This window comes from Rhinolophus ferrumequinum, chromosome X (genome assembly GCF_004115265.2).
Source record: "Rhinolophus ferrumequinum isolate MPI-CBG mRhiFer1 chromosome X, mRhiFer1_v1.p, whole genome shotgun sequence".
Taxonomy (NCBI): domain Eukaryota; kingdom Metazoa; phylum Chordata; class Mammalia; order Chiroptera; family Rhinolophidae; genus Rhinolophus; species Rhinolophus ferrumequinum.
The window spans coordinates 53,291,043-53,313,528 of NC_046284.1; the positions used below are offsets into that span (position 1 = coordinate 53,291,043).

General features: G+C 37.4%; 1 protein-coding gene and 1 non-coding gene across 2 annotated transcripts in view; one reads left to right on the forward strand and one right to left on the reverse strand.

Annotated features, from left to right (window-relative positions):
- Window positions 1-22,486, reverse strand: part of CENPI (centromere protein I) — a 63,546-nt gene that overhangs the window by 15,253 nt on the left and 25,807 nt on the right. The window contains exons 15-19 of the mRNA XM_033091042.1: window positions 19,560-19,654; window positions 16,394-16,529; window positions 14,787-14,911; window positions 13,076-13,124; window positions 12,729-12,947 (exon numbers count right to left, since the gene is read on the reverse strand). Coding sequence (XP_032946933.1) covers window positions 12,729-12,947; window positions 13,076-13,124; window positions 14,787-14,911; window positions 16,394-16,529; window positions 19,560-19,654 — 624 coding nt within the window. The remainder of the gene's footprint in view (window positions 1-12,728; window positions 12,948-13,075; window positions 13,125-14,786; window positions 14,912-16,393; window positions 16,530-19,559; window positions 19,655-22,486) is intronic.
- On the forward strand, window positions 4,594-4,698 carry LOC117030661 (U6 spliceosomal RNA). The gene has a single exon (XR_004424436.1). It is a non-coding gene; the product is annotated as a U6 spliceosomal RNA (small nuclear RNA).

Sequence of the window (22,486 nt, forward strand, 5' to 3'; positions counted from 1 at the left end):
GGCGGTTGGAGCTCCATGCTCCTAACTCCGAAGGCTGCCGGTTTGATTCCCACATGGGCCAGTGGGCTCTCAACCACAAGGCTGCCAGTTCAACAACTCCAGTCCCGCAAGGGATGGTGGGCTCCGCCCCCTGCAAATAAAGATTGAACACGGCACCTTGAGCTGAGCTGTAACTGAGCTCCCGGATGGCTTAGTTGGTTGGAGCGTGTCCTCTCAACCACAAGATTGCCAGTTTGACTCCTGCAAGGGGTGGTGGGCTGTGCCCCCTGCAACTTACAACGGCAACTGGACCTGGAGCTGAGCTGCGCCCTCCACAAGTAAGATTGAAAGGACAACAACTGGACTTGGAAAAAAGTCCTGGAAGTACACACTGTTCCCCAATAAAGTCCTGTTCCCCTTCCCCGATAAAATCTTTAAAAAAAAAAAAAGATACATAGAAACAAATGACAATGAAAATACATCCTATCAAAATTTCTGGGATGCAGCGAAAGCAGTTTTAAGAGGGAAATTTATATCATTACAGGCCTATCTCAAGAAACAAGAAAAATCCCAATAAATAACCTCACATTATACCTTAAAGAACTAGAAGAACAAGTGAAACCTAAGGTCAGCAGAAGAAAGGAAATAATAAAAATCAGAGCAGAATTAAATGAAATAGAGAACAAAAAGACAATAGAAAAAATTAATGTGAGAAAGAGCTGGTTCTTTGAAAAGATTAACAAAATTGACAAACCCTTGGCAGGGCTCACTAAGATAAAAAGAGAGAAGACACCAATAAAATCAGAAATGAAAACGGGGAAGTTATAAAGGATGCCACAAAAATACAAAGGATCATCCGAGAATACTGTGAAGGACTACATGCCACCAAATTCAATAACCCAGATGAAATTGACATGCTCTTAGAAACATATAGCCTTCCTAGGCTGAACCATGAAGAACTGGAAAATCTAAACAGACCTATCACCAGTAAGGAAATTGAATCAATCATCCAAAACCTTCCCCAAAGCAAAAGTCCGGGACCAGATGGCTTCACTAGTGAATTCTACCAAACCTTCAAAGAGGATCTAATACCAATCCTGCTCAAACTCTTTCAAAAAATTGAAGAAGAGATAGTACTCCCTAACTCATTTTATGAGGCCAAAACCACCCTGATACCAAAACCTGGTAAGGACAACACAAAAACAGAAAACTAAAGACCAATAACTATGATGAATACAGATGTAAAAATCCTAAACAAAATTCTAGCAAATCGAATGCAACAATGCATTAAAAAGATTATTCATTACAACCAAGTGGGATTCATCCCCGGGGCACAAGGGTAGTTCAACATACACAAATCCGTCAATGTGATACATCACATAAACAAAATAAAGGACAAAAATCATATGATTATATCAATTGATGCAGAAAAAACATTTGACAAGATACAACATCTATTTATGATTAAAACACTTAATAAAATAGGTATAGGAGGAAAATACCATAACATAATAAAGGCCATATATGACAGAGCCTCAGCTAATCTCATAACTGACGGTGAAAAACTGAAGCCCTTTGCTCTACGTTCAGGAACACGACAGGGCTGTCCCCTATCACCTCTGCTTTTTAATGTAGTGTTGGAAGTCCTTGCCAGAGCAATAAGGCAAGACAAAGAAATAAAAGGCATCCAAATTGGGAATGAAGAAGTTCAATTGTTCCTCTTTGCAGATGACATGATGCTGTATATAAAGACTCCACCAAAAAGCTATTAGAAACAATCAACGAATACAGTAAAGTTGCCGGCTACAAAATCAACGTACAAAAGTCCACTGCATTCCTATATACTAACAATGAAATCTCAGAAAAATACAAAAATCAATTCCTTTTGCAATTGCAACAAAAAGAATAAAATACCTAGGAATAAACTTAACCAAGGATGTGAAGGACCTATATGCTGAAAACTATAAGACATTTTTGAAAGAAATTGAAGAAGACACAAAGAAATGGAAAGACATTCCGTGCTCATGGATTGGAAGAATCAACATAGTTAAAATGGCCATATTATCCAAAGAAATATATAGATTTAATGCAATCCCCATCAAAATCCCAATGGCGCTTTTTAAAGAAATAGAACGAAAAATCATCAGATTTGTTTGGAACCACAAAAGACCCCAAATAGCCAAGGCAATCTTAAGAAAAAAGAACAATACTGGAGGTATGACACTCCCTGACTTTAGCTTGTACTACAGGGCTACAGTAATCAAAACAGCATGGTATTGGCAGAAAAACAGACACACAGACCAATGGAATAGAACTGAGAACCCAGAAATAAAACCACATAAATATGGACAGATAATTTTTGACAAAGAAGCTAAAAACATACAATGGAGGAAAGACAGCCTCTTTAATAAATGGTGCTGGGAGAACTGGACAGCCACGTGCAAAAGAATGAAACTGGACTGCTATCTGTCACCATGTACCAAAATTAATTCAAAATGGATCAAAGACTTAAGCATAAGACCTGACACAATAAACTGCATAGAAGAAAACATAGGTACTAAACTTATGGACCTCGGGTTCAAAGAACACTTTATGAACTTGACTCCAAAGGCAATGGAAGTAAAAGCTAAAATAAACAAATGGGACTATATGAAACTTAAAAGCTTCTGTACAGCAAAAGAAATCATCGACAAAATAAAGAGGCAACCAAGTGAGTGGGAGAAGATTTTTGCAAACAGTGCCTCTGATAAGGGGCTAATATCCAAAAGATACAAGGAACTCATGAAACTCAACAAAAAACAAACAAACAACCCAATTGAAAAATGGGCAGAGGACAGGAAGAGACATTTCTCCAAAGAGGACATACAAATGGCAAATAGACATGAAAAAATGCTCAACATCACTAATCATCAGAGAAATGCAAATAAAAACCACAATGAGATATCACCTCACCCCAGTCAGAATGGCTGTCATCAACAAGACAAATAGTAACAAGTGTTGGAGAGGCTGTGGAGAGAAAGGAACCCTCATCCACTGTTGGTGGGAATGCTGACTGGTGCAGCCGTTATGGAAGGCAGTGTGGAGGTTCCTCAAAAAATTACCAATAGAATTACCATATGACCCAGCTATCCCTCTCCTGGGTATCTACCCAAAAAATCTGAAAACATTTATACATAAAGACACATGTGCTCCAATGTTCATTGCAGCTCTGTTTACAGTGGCCAAGACATGGAAACAACCAAAATGTCCTTCGATAGATGAATGGATAAAGAAGTTGTGGTATATATACACAATGGAATACTATTCGGTGGTAAGAAAAGATGATACGGGAACATTTGTGACAACATGGATGGATCTTGAGAGTATGAGGTAAGCGAAATAAGTCAGACAGAAAAAGCCGAGAACCGTATGATTTCACTGATATGTGGTATATAAACCAAAAACAACAAAAGAGCAAGGCAAACAAATGAGAAACAAAACCTCATAGACACAGACAATAGTTTAGTGGTAAGAGGGGTGGGGGGTTGGAGATGAGGATAAGGGGGATCGAATATATGGTGATGGAAGGAGAACTGACTCTGGGTGGTGAACACACAACGTGATATATAGATGATGTGTTACAGAATTGTACACCTGAAATCTATGTAATTTTACTAACAATTGTCACCCCAATAAATTTAAAAAAAAATGGGCCAGGGAACTAAAGAGACATTTCTCCAAAGAAGACATAAAAATGGCCAACGGTAATATGAAAAGTTATTAAACATCACTAATCATCAGGGACATGCAAATAAATACCACAATGTGCTACCACCTTATTACGCCTGTTAAGATGACTTTTATAAAAAGAAAAAAACAACAACAAAAGATAACAAGTGTTAATGAGGATGTGGTGAAAAGGCAACCTTTGTACACTGTTAACGGAAAGGTAAATTGGTATAATTGCTATGAAAACAGCATAGTAGTTCCTCATCTGAAGAAACCCAAAATGCTATTTCGAAGGGACATGTACATCCATGTGTTCATTGCAGCATTGTTTATAATGGCTGAGATGTAGAGGCAGCCTGGGTGTCTATCAGTGGATGAATGGATAAAGAGTAGGTGGTACATATATACAATAGAATATTGCTCAGCCATAAAAAAGAGCAAAATCTTGCCATCAGCATCATGGATGGACCTAGAGAGTATTGTGCTGACTGGAGTAAGTTGGACAGAGAAAGACAAATGCCATATAATTTCACTTATATGTGGAATCTAAAGAACAAAATAAACAAACAAACAAACTCATAGAGAACATTTTGATGGTTGCCAGATGGGAGGGGGTTTGGGGGACTGGGTAAAAAAGGGGAAGGGATTAAGAAATTCAAATTGGTAGTTACGAAATAATCATGGGATGTAAAGTATAGTCCAATTAATATAGTCAATAATATTGTAATAACTATGCATGTTGTCAGATGGGTACTACATTTATTGGGGTGATCACTTCATAAGTTATATAAATATCTAATTACTACATTATACACTTGAAACTAACATTATATGTCAATGGCAATTGAAAAATAAAAATTATTTTAAAAAAGAAGAAAAAACAAAGTAGCAAAAGTTCTCATGGTCATGCTCATCGGCAGCACATATACTAAAATTGGAATGATACAGAGAAAATTAGCATGGCCTCTGTGTAAGGATGACACACAAATTTGTGAAATGTTCCATATATTTTTAAAAAGAAAAAAAAGTTCTAAAAATACCCATGTTACAGTTTTAAAATATAATCATTAAAAATACAATTATTTAAAAACAAATAGAACAACCAGATTCAAATCCAAAGGAATTGAAATCAGAATCTTGAAGAGCTATCTGTACACCCATGTTCACTGCAGCATTATTCACAACAGCCAAGACCCGTAAACAACCTAAATGTCCATCAACAGATGAATGAACAAAGAAAATGTGGTATATATGGAATATTATGCAGCCTTAAAAAAGAAGGAAATTTTGTCATTTACAACAATATGAATGAACCTAAAGGAAATTATGTTAGGTGAAATAAGCCAGACACAAAAGGACAGATACTACATGACATGACTTATATGATGAAAGTAAAATAAGTTCATAGAAGCAGAGAAGAGAATGGTGGTTGTTAGGGGCTGGGAGGAGGAGGAAATGGGGAGGCATTAAAAACCATTAACAAAAAGCACAAGTGATAAAAGAAAAAAATCTGTAGATTAGAGTTAATCAAAATTATGAACTTTTGTCCTTCAAAAGATACCAACAAAAAATGGAAAAGACAATCCACAGAACATGAGAAAACTTTTGCAAATCACATTATCTGATAAGTGACTTGAATCTAGTATATAGAAATGATTCCTATAAGCCAGTATGAATAACACAAATAACCTAATTAAAAATAAAGGGTCTGAATAGACATTTCACCTAAGAAAATGCACAAATGGTCAATAAGCGGTTGAAAAAATGCTGAACGTCAGGAAAATACAAATCAAAACCACAGTGAGATACCACCTCACACCCACTAGGATGGTTAGAATAAAAAAAAAAAAAACAGATAACAAGTTTGGGGGAAGATATGGAGAAAATGGAACCCTCCAACATTGCTGGTAAGAATGTAAAATGGTGCAGCTACTTTGGAAAACACTCTGGAAGTTCCTCCAATAGTTAAACATAGAGATCCATATGATCCAGCATTCCCACTCCTAAATATATACCCAAGAGAAATCAAAACAGGTCTACAAAAAAATGGTGCACACAAGTCTTTATGGAATTATCATTCATGATAGCCAGAAAGTGGAAATAACCCAAATGTCCATTAACTGATGAATGGATAAGCAAAATGTAGCATATCCACACAAAAGTATATTTGGCAGTAAAAACAAGTGAAGTACTGATACATACTATGACAAAGATGAACCTTGAAAACATTATACTAAGTGAAAGAAGCCAGTCACAAAAAAAACATATACTGCATGAGTCCACTTTTATGAATTTCCAGAATAAGCAAATCTACATAGCTATGAAGTAGATTAGTGTTTGTCTAGGAGTGAGGGGATGAAAACACTAGGTAGTGATGGCTAAGGGATGTGGGGTTTCTTTTTGGGATAATGCAAATATTCTAAAATAAATTGTGATGATGGATGCACAGCTCTGTGAATGTATTAAAAGTCATTGAACTGTATACTTTAAATGAGTCAATTGCGTGGTATTTGAATTATATCTTAAAACTGTTAAAAATGAAGATGACAGAAAAAATTTTAAAGTGCCCCTGTCTTTTATAAGTATATGAAACATTTACAGTAAAATTGTATAATATTTGGTATTTGCGTCAGAATTGAGTGTTGGAGGTTATAAAACTGGGTGGCAGCAGAGACCAAACTAGGTGATGGGTATGTGGGAGTTTATTATACTATTCTCTCCACTTTTCTATGTGTGAAATTTACAAAATAATAAAAAAGAAGTTTTGCAAAAGAGTAACAGAGAGCTAACGCTAGTAAGGAATGCCAAAATCTGGGGTAAGGTAAGCCAAAATGTAGAAGATGGAACCCAGAGGGGCAAACTTAATACTCAAAATCACTCTTGGCCTAAGGAAATTTGCCAATCCAGAGGAATCAGCTGCAAAACTGAACTGTACTTCTACAGTTTTGAAGGGCTTAGGTGACTAAAGTCAAAGCACAGGTTTGCCAAAAGTGGGAACACTTCCCTCACTTTAAACTAGTAGAAACGCAAAGTGCTACAACTTCAAGGTAAGAGTTCACTTGCAGTCTGTCCGTCTGCAGGGAATCTTGGGCACAGAACTTGGATTAGGGTAGTCCCAGAAAAAGAGCACCCTTAGGTACCTGTCAGAAACAAATGGAAGTTTTCTCTGCAGAAAGATATTCTAATCTCTAATTCTTTCTTAAAAAAAAAAATACGCCAAGGCCCAACACATGGTCAAAGATAACCAGACATACAAAGAAATTAAGCAACATTATGAAACAAGAGGAAAATGAGGCAACACAGACAGACACACAGAAACTTTCAATATTGGAATTATCAGACCCAGATTATAAAAAATGTTTACTTAGTTTAAAGAAGTTAACACTGGATGGAAAAAAAAAAACCAAGAAGCAATAAAAATGGCTACCTAAAGAACAGACAAGGACAATTACCAGTCAAGATGGTGGAGGAGATAAATGCTGTGCTTACCTCCTGTCAAACCACATCAAAATTACAACTAAACTACAGAACACCCATCACTGAGAATCACCTAAGTGTTGCTGAACCGAAACATTACAACTAAGGATATACAGAAGAAGCCACCTCGAGACTGGTGGGAGGGGCAGAAATATGGAACAAGCTGATCCCATGCCCGCGTGTGACCATTAAAAATCGGGAGGGATATCTCAGCTGCGGACATCCCCCCCTGAGAAGCAAGTGGTCCCAGACCCACATCAGGTTCCCCAGTCCAGTGTTCTAGTGCTGGGGGAGAGGTCCCCATAACTTCTGGCTGTGAAAACCAGCAGAGATTGTGGCTGAGATGGAGTGCTGCTCAAGTCCCAGGTGTTCCTCTTAAAGGGCCCACACATGGACTTACTTGCTGAGGGACTCACTCACTCTGAGCTCCAGCACTGGGGCAGCACCAAGAAAAGCACCAGGGACATACGGCAAGGAACTGAGTTATCTGGCTTCAGAGCAAGGGCTGGAGGGGCAGCTTTCTCTCAGACAGAAGTGCTGGCAGAATCCATTGTTTCTTTGTTGAGCCCTACCACCTCTTGAAGTGCAGATGTAGGCCGTCGCTATATCTGAGTCTCTATCAACCTAGTAACACTGCTCCTTCGCCAAGCTCCAGTGATTTCCTGAGACCCTGCCCCACCCAACTTTTGGGCCCACTCAAGCCATTTCCAGTGGCTTTTCCATATAAACAGCCTGTCTTGTCTCTTGCTGTGGACTTTCCTAAAATCTCTAAATGTTCACAAAACCCAAACAAGCAGCATCTGGCTTCGGTGTGTTCTGTACCTCTGGCTGAGCAGCCCCAAGCCTGGCATTAGCAGCAGTCAACCATGGTTTACAGCTTGGCCTCTCACGGCACCTCCAAAGCCAGTGCAGATGATGGCCATCATTGGATTGTTTTGTGGCTCATGCCAGGTGGTCCTGGGTAGGGCCAGGCTGCAGCTGATAATGGCTTGCAGCCTGGCCCCAATCAGGAGGCCCCAGGGCTGGCAAGTCCAGTGGTCAGCTTCAGATCAAGACGGAGCATCACCCGGCCATGTCCAAGGATGACACACCCAAAGGGCAGACTGGGCAGGCACCAGAGCCCTGCTGAAGCAAATCCTGCTCTGCAGGGTCAGCCTGTGCACCACAGCTCCTCCACTGTAGTCACGGCCAGTGCTCACAACCAACGAGTCCAAGGTTCAATTCCTCCCACTAATGTGCAAACAGCAACTAAGGCTCAACTACAACAGGAGGGCACACACAACCCACACAAGTGACAAACCCGGAGCATTTGGCTCTGGTGACCAGGGACACTGTGCCACTGAACTGCAACAGGCACCTACTACATAAGGCCCCTCTACTAAGACTGGGAGGCACAGCAGCTCTACCTAATACATAGAAACAAACACAGGGAGACAGCTAAAGTGGAGAGACAAAAAACCCCAAAACAAAACAAGCAAACTAACAAAAAACATGTCCCAAATGAAAGAACAGAACAAAGAAACAGAAAAAGAACAAAATGAAGGCAAGCGCAATCTACCAGACGCAGAGTTCAAAACATGGGTTTAAGGATACTCAATGATCTCAGTGAGAACTTCAACAAAGAGACAGGAAACATAAAAATGAAGACAGAAAACATAAAAAAGAACCAGTCAGAAATAAAGAATACAATAAGGGAAACGAAGAATACATTAGAGGAAATCAACAGATTAGATGAAACAGAGGATTGTATCAGTGATTTAGAATGTAGCAGAAAACACCCAATCGGAACAGCAAAATAATAAAAAAAAAATGAGGATAGTTTAAGGGGCCTCTGGGACAACATCAAGCGTATCTACATTCACATTAGAGGGCTACCAGAAGGAGAAGACAGCAAGGAATTGAAAACCTATTTGAAGTAATAATGACGAAAAACCTTACTTCACCTGGCAAAGGAAATAGACATACAAGCCCAGGAAATGCAGAGTCCCAAACAAGATGAACCCAAAGATGCCCACACTAGTACACATCATAATTAAAAGCCAAAGGTTAAAGACAAAGAGAGAATCTTAAAAGCAGCAAGAGAAAAGCACTTAGTTACTTATAATACAAGGGAACTCCCATAAGACTGTCACCTGATTTATCTACAGAAACTTTGCAGGCCAGAAGGGATTGGCACAAAATATTTAAAGTGATGAAAAGCAAGGACATACTACCAAGATTACCCTACCCAGCAAAGCCATCGTTTAGAATTGAAGGACAGATAAAGAACTTCCCAAACAAGAAGCTAAAGGAGTTCCTTACTACCAAACCAGTATTACAAAGAATCTTGGAGGAACTTCTTCAAGATGGGGGGAAGAAAAAGATAAATAATACGAATAATAAAATGGCAATAACTACATATCTATCAACAATTACTTTCAATGTAAATGCATTAAATGCTCCAATCAAAAGACAGGGTGTCAGAATGGATGAGAAACCAAGACCCTTACATATGCGGCATAGTCATAGATACAGAGAACATTTTGATGGTTGCCAGATGGAAGGGAGGATGCGGGGCAGTATGAAAATCTGAAGGGATTAAGAAGTACAAATTGGTTGTTACAAAGTAGTCATGGGCATGTAGGGTATAGTATAAGGAATACAGTCAATAATATTGTAATTACTAAGTATGGTGTCAGATGGGTATTAAATTTATTGGGGTGACAGATTGGAGGGGATTTGGGGACAGGGTGAAAAAGATGAAGAGACTAAGAAGTATAAATTGATAGTTACAAAATAGTCATGGGGATGTAAAGTAAAGCATAGGGAATATAGTCAATAATATGGTAATAACTATGTATAGTGCCAGGTGGGTGCTAAACTAGTCAGGGGGAATCACTTCTTAAATTATACAAATGTCTAACCACTATGCTGTACATCTGAAATTAATACAAAATAATACTGAATGTCAACTGTAATTGAAAAATTTAAAAAGGGGGGGAAAAGGTAAAGGGAAATAAGAGGTTCATATTTCCAGGTATAAAACAAATAAGTCATGGGGATGCAATATACAGCATAGGAAATATAGTCAATAATATTGTGATAGCGTGGTACGGTGTCAGATGGTTGCTGGAGTTATCATAGTGATCATTTCTTTACGTATATATAATAAATGTTGAATAACTATGATGTACACCTGAAACCAATATAATATTGAATGTTAGCTATACTTTAATAAAAATCTTTTTTTTTAAATACTAGTTTTCATATTATCTTTGGTTTAAAAAATCTCCTGTTTCTAAGAGAGCTTTAGATATGGTCCTTATGTTATACCAAATACTCATGTCTCCTCTAGGTGTATTGAAGCATTAGAGATGTTAAATTTGCTTTCTTTCGTATTCTTCTTTTGTCTTTCAATTCTGAAGATGGCTGTGATTAAAACATACAATTGCATTATGCATACAAAAAAAGACAAGGACAGAAGTGAGATTTCCATAGTTTAGAATTTGTAACCATGTAAATGTTTTACATATTCTAGGCATTGAACTGAATCAAAAGGAAAAAATGCAATATCTAAAACATGAAAACTGAAACAAATGTACTCAGCTGTACGTAAAATATAGTATGTGCACTGTAGACTTGTAGTAGGATTCAGTCCAGGGGCAAAAAGAACAAAATTATTTCAAATTTTATGCAGTCATCTCATTATTAATAGTAATACTAATACCATTAATTTCAAACAAGTTTTTATATATTATATGATAAATCAGGCAAGTTATGAAGGCAAGGAAGGAATATCAGAAAATCACTGAACTATATGACCTCCGAAATTCCTCTATGTACTTAAAAATATAATTTTCATTCAAATATTGAAAACGATCAATAGGGTTTTGCAGGACACATATTACTTTTTTCACCATCTGGTCCTTAACTACATTTCAAATCCTTATTTCCTAACATGCTATATAGTCTAGCCTGGCAGCTCTCAACCCTTGTTGATCAGAATAATTATACTAAAAAACAGATCCTGGATGTCACCCTAGAGTTATTAAAAGAGAATCTCGGTGGGAGATACGAATAATAAAATGGCAATAACTACATATCTATCAACAATTACTTTCAATGTAAATGCATTAAATGCTCCAATCAAAAGACAGGGTGTCAGAATGGATGAGAAACCAAGACCCTTACATATGCGGCATAGTCATAGATACAGAGAACATTTTGATGGTTGCCAGATGGAAGGGAGGATGCGGGGCAGTATGAAAATCTGAAGGGATTAAGAAGTACAAATTGGTTGTTACAAATTGGTTGTAATCAGGGATGCATACTTTGGAAAGACACTCTGGGAACTGCTGCTGCTCAGTCAGGGTAGAATCCCTGCTCAAGCCCTACTTAAGTTCCTCCAACATGGCAGGCTCTAAATAGGGGTCAGCACACCATAGCCCACAGCCCAGTGCCTGTTTTTGTAAAGAAACTTTTATTGGAACACGACTATGCCCATTTGCTTACCAATTGTCTATGGCCACTTTCATGCTACAATGAAAAAGGCTGAGTAGTCTCAACAGAGACCACATGGCCTGCAAGCCCAAAATATCTACAATCTGGCCCTCTACAGAAAAAGTTTGCTGTTCTCTCCACTATCTGCACTTTCCCTCAAATACTGCTCCTGTCTTGGCAAGCTCATGCTCATCCTTCAAAACTCCAATTAGCATCACTTCTTCTGTAAAGCCTGAACTGGGTTAGCACCCTTGTATATTTTTTACCACCCTCTGTACTTTCCATATATTATTCATCGATCTTTACGATGCCTGTTTAATGACTACCTCCTCGATAAAACTGTAAGCTCTATGAGGGCAACAACCAGATGTGTCTTGTTTACCACAGTGTCTGGTTCACTGCATGCATATATTAAACATTTATTCAATGAATATCTCCTCCATTTTGTTAGATTTCTCGAAGTTCCAGTCTGTTAAAGGGAATTCTAAATCCGTGCTATTAGTGTGTTTGTAATCCCTGTTGTGTCATCCACACATTTGATACGCACACTGAGTTCTTCCTCAAGTCATTAATAATGCTGGAAATGACAAGGTGATAATACAGTCCTAAGAAGACCGCCACCCAACCCCTCCTGTATTTTGACATCAATCTGGTAAATAATCAACAGTCTTTGACTAAGACTCCAACTTTAATTGTAATATTATCTAGCCTACATTTTCCATCTGTCTAGAAGGATTTTATGAGAGTTTCCACTTCTCTGCAGACTTTTCTTACCTGGCACCACCTCTACTCAAGCAGAAATGAACTTATCATCACTCCCCCATCTTTCTCACAACTATATCTTTTGTCACTTTGTCACACCATAATGCAGTAATGTTTACCAGTCTGTCTCTGCCACAAATTCAAGCTCTTGGAGACTTACTTAAGCTAACTTTGATTCCCCATAGCCTGCCACGATGCCCAAAATTTAGCTGGTATTCAAAAGGGAATGACTAAACACGTTTTGGAATTTAGACACACTAAATTTATGGTACTTCCTATTTCTGCCATCATAGTATTCCCATATAAAATCTAAATATCCTTACCTGTAGCAAAAAGGAAACAGCATAACTCAATAGAGCAGGGTGTTGAACCAAATTTAAACTGTTTTTATATTTCTCTATTCCAATTTTTTTAAAGACTTCGGGGTCAATATATGATCCTTTCTGGAAGGGTTTGGATGTCCACAGGCAACCAACCATGGCTGTCAAATAGTGATTATATTCTTCATAGGTCTTGCTGCTGAATATGAACTCTGATTTTGACTATTGGGAAAGAAAAAAAATGTCATTATTACCTATTCTTCTTTTCCTTCATATTCCCAACAGATCATAAATATCTATACTCAATTTTTAAACAATGGTGACTTAACACAGAGGTTTATCATTCATACCTTTAATACCAACTCATTTTTCTTTGCAGCTGTTAAATTTTTACGGTATCTAAAAGGGAGAACAAACACAATGAGCGTTTAACATTAAATGCCTTTGAAATGTACAACGTAAATAAAAGTGTGTATTTTAAATGTAAATACATGGAGATATGCACATGCATAAATATCCATCCTATTAAGGTTTTTAACCTGTTTTGATACATTCTCCTCAAGGAATAAAAATCATTAGTGGCTCAAATATTGAGTTGTACATTTAAGATATGCATGTAACTGTATTTAAGTTATACTTTAATACAAAAGAGAAAACAATAAAAGAAATGCTTTTAATGTTTCACTGTCAAGGAATTAATAGAGGCTCAAAAGCAGTCAGTCACGGGGTTGCCAGTTCGATTCCCATATGGGCCAGTGAGCTGTGCCCTCCACAACTAGATTGAAGACAATCCGGGGCGGCCAGATGGCTCAGTTGGTTAGAGCACAAGCTCCCAACAACAAGGTTGCCAGTTCAATTCCCGCATGGGATGGTGGGCTCCACTGGACTTGGAGCTGAGCTGCGCCCTCCAACGACTTGGAGCCCTGGAGAAACACACTGCTCCCCAATAAAATTAAAATAAAAAAGCAGTCACTAATACGGACCATGCTTTCTTAATGTGGAAAAAAGGTGCAGTAGAAAGGATAAAGAGGAAATTTAAAAATGCAATCTCTTTTTCTTGCCTGAGAACTATTATGTAATTAATTTTTTTTTATTAAAAGATACCTTTCATTTCATATTGATTTATTTGAAGATTTAAAAGGGGACATTTTTACAGAGATTAGCTTGGAGTCTGTCAATGTGATCTGAAGGTCAAGATTAGAAGGCTAGTTCTTTTTTTTTTTTAATTTTACTCCCCAAATTCATTTTTTTTAAACTTTTTTTTTTAATTTTTTAATTTATTGGGGTGACAATTGTTAGTAAAATTACATAGATTTCAGGTGTACAATTCTGTATCACATCATCTATAAATTACATTGTTTGTTCACCACCCAGAGTCACTTCTCCTTCCATCACCATATATTTGATCCCCCTGACCCTCATCTCCCACCCCTCACCCCCCTTACCCTCTGGTAACCACTAAATTACGTTCCCCAGATTAATTTAACCTTGGCATAATCCTGCAAGCTATGCTAAAGGAGTCTATACCTATGAACTAAAGAGTCATTTCAGTCCATAAGTGAAAGAAGTAGAAGGAACCAGAAATAATACAGTTTCATGTAACTGGCAACACGCCCTCACCCCCCAGAAAATGTTATTTTCGCTAGAGACGCTACAGAGACCTAAACCAGTTGTCAGTAAATGACTAATTGTTTTTAAGACACAGCAATGAGAATTAACAATGCTGACTGCAGCAGTACCACTGCACAAAAGATTCTTAACTATGAATTTTTAAAATCTCTATCCCCCATAGTCATGTTAAAAAAAACAACAAACAAACAAACAAACAAACAAAAACAAACCACAGTTAAAATAGCCTCATATTGGAAGGTCATTTCCAAAAGAATGGAATGTTTCCTATTTCCATAGGCCCTGGCAGAAAATAGCCAGTCATTTTATTGTTTAATATTTTACTGTATCATATACAACAAATGTATTATAGTGTGTTTATAAATTCACACTTGAAAAATGAAGATAAAATTATGATGTACTAATTCATAAACCAGTAAAAAGGCTTTGTACCTGTGCATAATGTAACAGAGCTGGTTCAGGATACTGGAATCCAGACTGAGGAGGGCGAGATAGAAGATTCCAGGAGGAAACAACACCACTAATGGAAGGTTATAGTTTATATATATGTCACACACCTTTTGGGAAGAATGATAACATCAGTATATAGATTATTCCCCAGAACCCTTCAACCAAGTTCACTCAAGGAATCATCAGTAGAGAACAAGCGATATAACACCAGGTTGGAGAGTGCCCGACTCATACATTGAATAGGTAGCCACAAGCCTGCTTAAAAATGTACCTCACCAAAACAAAAGTACGAGGTCTGACAATTAAGTTCATGAACTTATTGTAACAATGTTGCTAACCTTTTTGATATCAGAGGGATTATTCATTATGAATTTGTACCAGCTGGACAAACAGTTAACCAAGTTTACTATTTGGAAGTGCTGAAAAGGCTGCATGGAAAAGTTAGACGACCTGAACTTTTTGCCAACAATTCATAACTCTTGCATCACAACACTGCACCAGCTCACACGACATTGTCTGTGAGGGAGTTTTTAGCCCGTAAACAAATAACTGTATTGGAACACCCTCCCTACTCACCTGATCTGGCCCCCAATGACTTCTTTCTTTACCGGAAGATAAAGGAAATATTGAAAGGAAGACATTTTGATGACATTCAGGACATCAAGGGTAATACGATGACAGCTCTGATGGCCATTCCAGAAAAAGAGTTCCAGAATTGGTCAGGGTGACTAGGGTGACTAGGCAGGGTGACTAGGAAGGGTGACTAGGTACTGGCATTGGTGCATAGCTTCCCAAGGGGAGTACTTAGAAGGTGACCATAGTGATATTCAGCAATGAGGTATGTAGTACTTTTTCTAGGATGAGTTTCAGAACTTAATTGTCTAACCTCGTATCTCACCAAACATCAAACTTATCACAGAGGATTATTTTTAGAAGATTATTCAAATCTTTCTTTTTTTAGGGGGAGAGATTTTAGAGTTGGAGAGAAAGGGGAAGGGGACATCTCCTTCTCCTTAAGTCCCATAAATAATGATTTATCATATTAACTAGCTGTCAACCTGGAAAACAAAGGAGCATGCTTCTAAGCAAATGCAACACAAGACATCTAGGTATTAGGGAAGGGAGGAGGCCAGAAAAACTGAGATTAGTGGCTACTTCCTAGTTCTGTCCAGGTAAAATACTATAAAACAATAGAACAGGACCAGAATCATAGGTACTGGGAGAAACAAGGCAATTGAAAGGTGGAGCGGAGAGCTGAAGGTACTTTCAGTTTTTGCCAGGGTTTAAGGATGAGCAAAAAGTGATGCTAGAGACAGACTTCTGCCCAGGGCCAGCATCATACACGAGAATGTCTATTAAAGTGGTACCTGGACTTTTCCCAAAAAAGCATTTGTTTTTCCAATTTGTTTTATGAAAGTCAGTTATTCAGGTGAAAATAGAATCATTACCTTCAAAATATGTAGGTCATTCTAACTATGCTAATAAGGTCATAGCCCAACTTAATGATTGCAAGTAAAATTTAAATAACAGACAAGTACAGCAGAAAGCCATCACAACAATCTAAATAGGGTAAATGAGACGTGTACTACCTTCTCATAGAAATCCAAAACAAAGTGTAGCAGGAAAGTACTGTTGCTTTCCAAGCGCATTGCATTAGTGGACAGCCACCCTACATAGTGAATAAGTTTAGACAGAGAGTTCATGGATCCACTGAATGTCGTCTCTCTGCAATAAGAAACCAGCACAATCAGATTCACATTAGCAAAAGTCATCCCAATTTCCAAGGTAAAGCTGGATAATATACAGCAAAAAGTTGTTAGGGGTTTCAGTAAATGATCAGTGCTCCAATGTACAATTCACTTTTTTTTAAAACCAGTGATTAATCAATCATAAGACTATACAGCCCTCTAGGGAACCATTAAGATCAATTCATAGAACATCTTCTGTAATACTCTACTCATAAATACAAGAGAAATAAAGGATTAAGCTCCAGACAGACTTTAGATAATATTAGATAATACCCAATGTCCAGGGACCACCGCAGTCAGCAAATTAGCTTCTAAGTACACAAATCAAACTCTGGTTTTGCCTACATTCCTGAGCTAAAATGCTGTTAAAAATATTTTCTTTCATTTAACTGGAATCCAGTTCAATCCTAAATTAGTAAAATTTTTGGCATCTTTCATTCTTTTAGTAAAAAACATTCTTGTGTATTTTATATTCTTCCCAAATCAATGAACTGTATCTCTTTAAATCATGGATATAATTGGTTCAATTCATCCATCTACTTACCCCTGTCCTTCAATCCACTGTTGAGCAGATTAGGAAAAAACCTAGAAATGTGATGTCACAGTTTTACCCTGTGATCTATGTAGCCAACAATGGTTATGGAAAAGGGAATAGATGATAATGATTCTGTCATTCCCCTCCACCATGATAGTTCAGTGCCAGAGCACGCCGGAAAACATTAGGAGGCCATTCAAACAGGTGGACATCCACATAGTCAGCCGGCCATTTGCAAAATTGTATTCTATGATTTTTGGCAGCACTTTGTAAATGTGTCTGAGATAATTTGAACAATGGAGATTGCTCAGAACAGCATCCTTTGAAGAGCTGCTGGCATTTTGGATGAAACAATTTGCTACTCAGGACTGCCTCCTGCGCCCCACCCATTGCAGCATATTTAACATCCCTGGCTCCTACCTACTAATGATGGCAGCACCCTCTTCCCAGTTACCATGCCAACCAAAAATGCCCCCTGGAGAACCACTGCTGAAAATGGTTTCCCACCTTTTGCTCCCTGTGATTTATGACTATAATTTACTCTTTCTTTGACAGTCATATGGCAAGTGGTCATGTGATGGAGACATGACATTACACCTATATCCCCAGAATAGAAGGAATTGCTGAGAACTTATAAGAGCTATAGTGTATAATGACAAGTAGTATTATGATAAACAAAGTTATCTACATTTTATGTTCCTTTATTTGTTTCAAGAATTTTAAAAAGATCTCCTTTTTAAATGCCCTCCTAAAACATATGACACTAATTAAAAAAAGGGGGGGGAATCCCAGGAGTTTTAGAAAGAAAATATGGAAATTGTAAAGCACCTGTATCGGGATACCTAAGACTTACCTTGGAAGCTGGCTGAAGATTATACATGCAAACATACTATTCTTAATAGAATTGAGGTGTTCGAAGAAGTTAAGCATTTAAATGGAATTTCTTTATGACAGTGGTTCTCAAACTTTAGCTTGCACCAAAATTACAGATTACAGGGCCCTACCTCAGGAGTTTACTTCAGTAGGTCTAGGGTAGAGCCCGAGAATTTGCAGCTCTAACAAGTTCCCAAGTGATGGCGATGCTGCTGGTCCAGGGACCACACATTGAAAAGCACAGCATTACAAGATGCTTTCACTACCCACAAATGCTCTATTCCTACTAAAAGTGATCATATATACATGATATATGGAAGGATTACAGCAATGAATATGAAGAATTAAAAACAGTTTTTCAAGCTACTCCCAAGAAGCTTCTATTCTCCATTCTCTTATCCAAGTAGGAGATCATAAGGAAAAGTACATGTAGAAAGTAAGTCTCGGCCAATCTTTTAACCAAGCTAATCACCAGCTATCTGCAACTGAGGCTAATGGACCCTTATCTTATAAAGAATGTGACTGATATAGGGAATTTGAACATTGATTAGGTATTTGAAGATATTAAGAACTATTATTTTAGGTGTTATACTGGCATCATTTTTGAACAGCTGAAATGATGCCTAAGTTTTGCTTTAAAAAAACCTAATATAGGGGAAGAAGAAAGTGAGAGGTGTCATAGATGAAAAAAAAGCTAACCATGAGTTGATAATTGTTGAAGCAGGATGATGCGTACACCGGGGTAACATCATACTATTTTTTCCACTTTTGATTACGTTTGCAATTTTCTACAATACAGTGTTTTAAAAAATTAATGTTAAAAAAAATCATGTGGCTGATAATAAATTACAGGAGAAGCCAAAGATTTTATGTAGATTGAAAACAACCTAATTAGGCAGTTCCTTGAAATTCAGCCTTTTACTTTCACTTTGAGGGTAAAGCACACATTTAACAATAATCAACATAATGGAAACTCAGGGCTCTTTTTTTAATTACAAAGTGAAAATAAATTTATATATATATGTATACACACACACACACACACACACATATATACGTACGTGTGCGTGTGTGTGTATATAAAGTACCTATCTATATCTATCTATCTCCAAAATACTGCAGAGAAACAGAAAAACAAAACTGTACAGCAAAATTAGACTTTCCTAGCCATCATCAAAATTGACTTTACATATAAGAATACATTTTATAAAGTGAGCTAACTGAATGGAAGTCAAAGTTCTAATGTCAACTCTCCAATGTTTTGCTATATTGCTATATTAACCTTTTCAAGTCACGTTCTAGATGCTTAGGCAATGCTTTCTGATATTAGGTTGGTGCAAAAGTAATTGCGTTTTTTGCAATTGTTTTTAACCTTTTAAATCGCAATTACTTTTGCACCAACCTAACATACTAGCACTTCAAGAATTAACCTTCTCCACATGATTTTGGGGAAGGAGAGTGAAAGGTACCAAAAAAAATCAGAAAAATATGACTAAGCATTTACATAAAACAACTAGGTCTCATGCCACACTATTAAATACCATATGCAAACATATTTTATACAGATCACATCTTGTGGAGGGCGGTAAGATAACTCACAGAGGACTGTCCGGCACAGTTTTCTTGTGGACGTCCATAGAAAGCCACAACAGCCAATTTTGCAGTAGCTCTTTCAGGCTCTCAAGAACACTACACTGAGGGGGCAAAACAAAAAATTCATAAAATCATTCAGACATATCACCGCATTGAGAACTAACAAACTAAACCAGAGGCTTACAAGTGGAAGGGACCGAGGAGATGAGCTCATCCAGTTCAGAATCCAATAGCTGCTGCTCCAACCTGATCAGTCTCCAGGAGACAGATGAATGCAAGTACAAGTTTATTTGGCCATTTTCTCTACAGGACTGACCCCAGCTTACCAGCCCAGGAACAGACTTCTGTTTCTCTAAATTATATTCATTTATAACATATTACATCATCAAATATAACATCACCCACCCCCTATTGTCTCTTCTCAGAGCTCCTTTGAAGTTGCTACAGATAAGAGTTTCACACCCTTTTCACCTTGTTAGGTCTATGCCTACAATTTACTCTCTTGTTGATGGTCATAAAATTTATCTTGTCTTCTGTGACTGGGTAACAAACAATTCTAGTCTTTCCTTTCTCAGGCCTTGCCTTGATTTTCCAGGGACTCACTCACATGCAAAAATAGTCTTGACAGAAGGGCGCCTGGGGCATTTATGAGGATAAATCATAACATCTATAAATTTGAAAACAATTCATGCCATCCCAAAACCTACTACAGGAAAGCTTTCTTAAACATCCTTAATAAATAATGGCCCAGATGCTATCTGAACATCTTCAGTGATAGGGTGCTCGCTGCTATTTCATAGAAACAGTTCAATTAATATTTTTTAGAATGTGGATGAAAAGGAGGGTATATACAAGTTCAGTAAACAAAAATCACCTCACAGGGTGTTCTGATTATAAATCCCTAACTAGGCAGGTCATGGTGGGTAGTCAAGCCCCAGGCATATAACTAACTTCTTTAGTAAAAGGTTTTTTGATGCTGTTGATGTTATTGTTTAATTAAAGTTTATTGGCATGACAATTGTTAGTAAAGTTAATAGATTTCAGGTGTGCAATTCTGTAATACATCATCTAGAAATCTCATTGTGTGTTCACCACCCAGAGTCAGTTCTTCCATCACCATATATTAGATCCCCTTTACCCTCATCTATTACTCCCTCCCCCCTTGTCCTCTGGTAACCACTAAACTATTGTCTGTGTCTATGAGTTTTTGTTTCTCATTTGTTTGTCTTGTTCTTTTGTTGTTTTTGTTTTATATACCACATATCAGTGAAATCATATGGTTCTCTGCTTTTTCTGTCTGACTTATTTCGCTTAGCATTATATTCTCAAGATCCATCCATGTTGTCACAAATGGTCCTATTTCATCTTTTCTTACTGCTGATTAGTATTCCATTGTGTATATATACCACAACTTCTTTATCCATTCATCTATCGAAGGACATTTTGGTTGTTTCCATGTCTTGGCCACTGTAAACAAAGCTGCAATGAACATTGGAGCACATGTGTCTTTATGGATAAATGCGTTTAGATTTTTGAGTAGATACCCAGGAGAGGGATTGCTGGGTCATATGATAATTCTATTCTTAATTTTTTGAGGAACCTCCACACTGCCTTCCATAATGGCTGCACCAATCTACATTTCCACCAACAGTGTATAAGGGTTCCTTTTTCTCCACAGCCTCTCCAACACTTGTTACTGTTTGTCTTGTTGATGATAGCCATTCTGACTGGGGTGAAGTGATATCTCATTGTGATTTTTATTTGCATTTCTCTGATGATTAGTGATGTTGAGCATTTTTTCAGGTCTATTGGTCATTTTTGTTCTTTTTGGAGAAATGTCTCTTCAGGTCCTCTGCCCATTATTTATTTATTTATTTATTTATTTTAAATTAATTTCAGGTGTACAAAACAATGTAATAGACATTTATCATTTATATCCCTCACACAGTGATAACTCCCCTCCCCCCATCCACTATCCCTCTGACACCACATACAGCCATTACATTTCCACTGTCTCTATTCCTAATGCTGTACTCCACTTCTTGTAACTATATATATAGTTATATATATATATATAAAATTATATATACATAATATATATTATATATAATATATATATAATAATATATGTACATACATATATATATAAAATTGTAGTTGACATTCATTATTGTTCAGCTTCAGGTGTACAGTGCAGTGATCAGGCATCTACATCATCCCTGAAGTGGTCTCCCTAATGAGACAAGTGTCCATCGGGTACCCTACAAAATCTTTACAACATTATTGACTACATTCCCCAAAAAGACTTTTGTATCCCCGTGGCAATCTTGTGGTTACCAACTGTGCTTTCTAATCCCCTCACCTTCCCCCTTATCCCCACCCCCACTCCCATCTAGCAACCCTCAGTTTTTCCTCTATGTCTCTGAGACTGTTTCTGATTAGTTCATTCATTTACTCTTTTCTTTAGATTCCACATATAAATGAGATCATATGGTATTTGTCTTTCTCTGTCACTAATCATTAGAGAAATGCAAATAAAAACTACAATGAGATACCACCTAACCCCAGTCAAAATGGCTATCATCAATAAATCAACAAACAAGTGCTGGAGAGGATGTAGAGGAAAGGGAACCCTCGTGCACCGTTGGTGGGATTGCAGATTGGTGCAGCCAATATGGAAAACAGTATGGAGGTATCTCAAAAAACTGAAAATGGAACTACCTTACAACCCAGCAATTCCACTCCTAGGTATCTATCCGGAGAAATCCAAAACTCTTAATTCAAAAGAATTTATGCACCCCGATGTTTACTGCAGCACTATACACAATAGCCAAGACATGGAAACAACCGAAATGCCCATAGGTAGATGACTGGATTAAGAAATTGTGGTACATTTATACAATGGAGTATTAAGCAGCCATAAAGAAGAATGA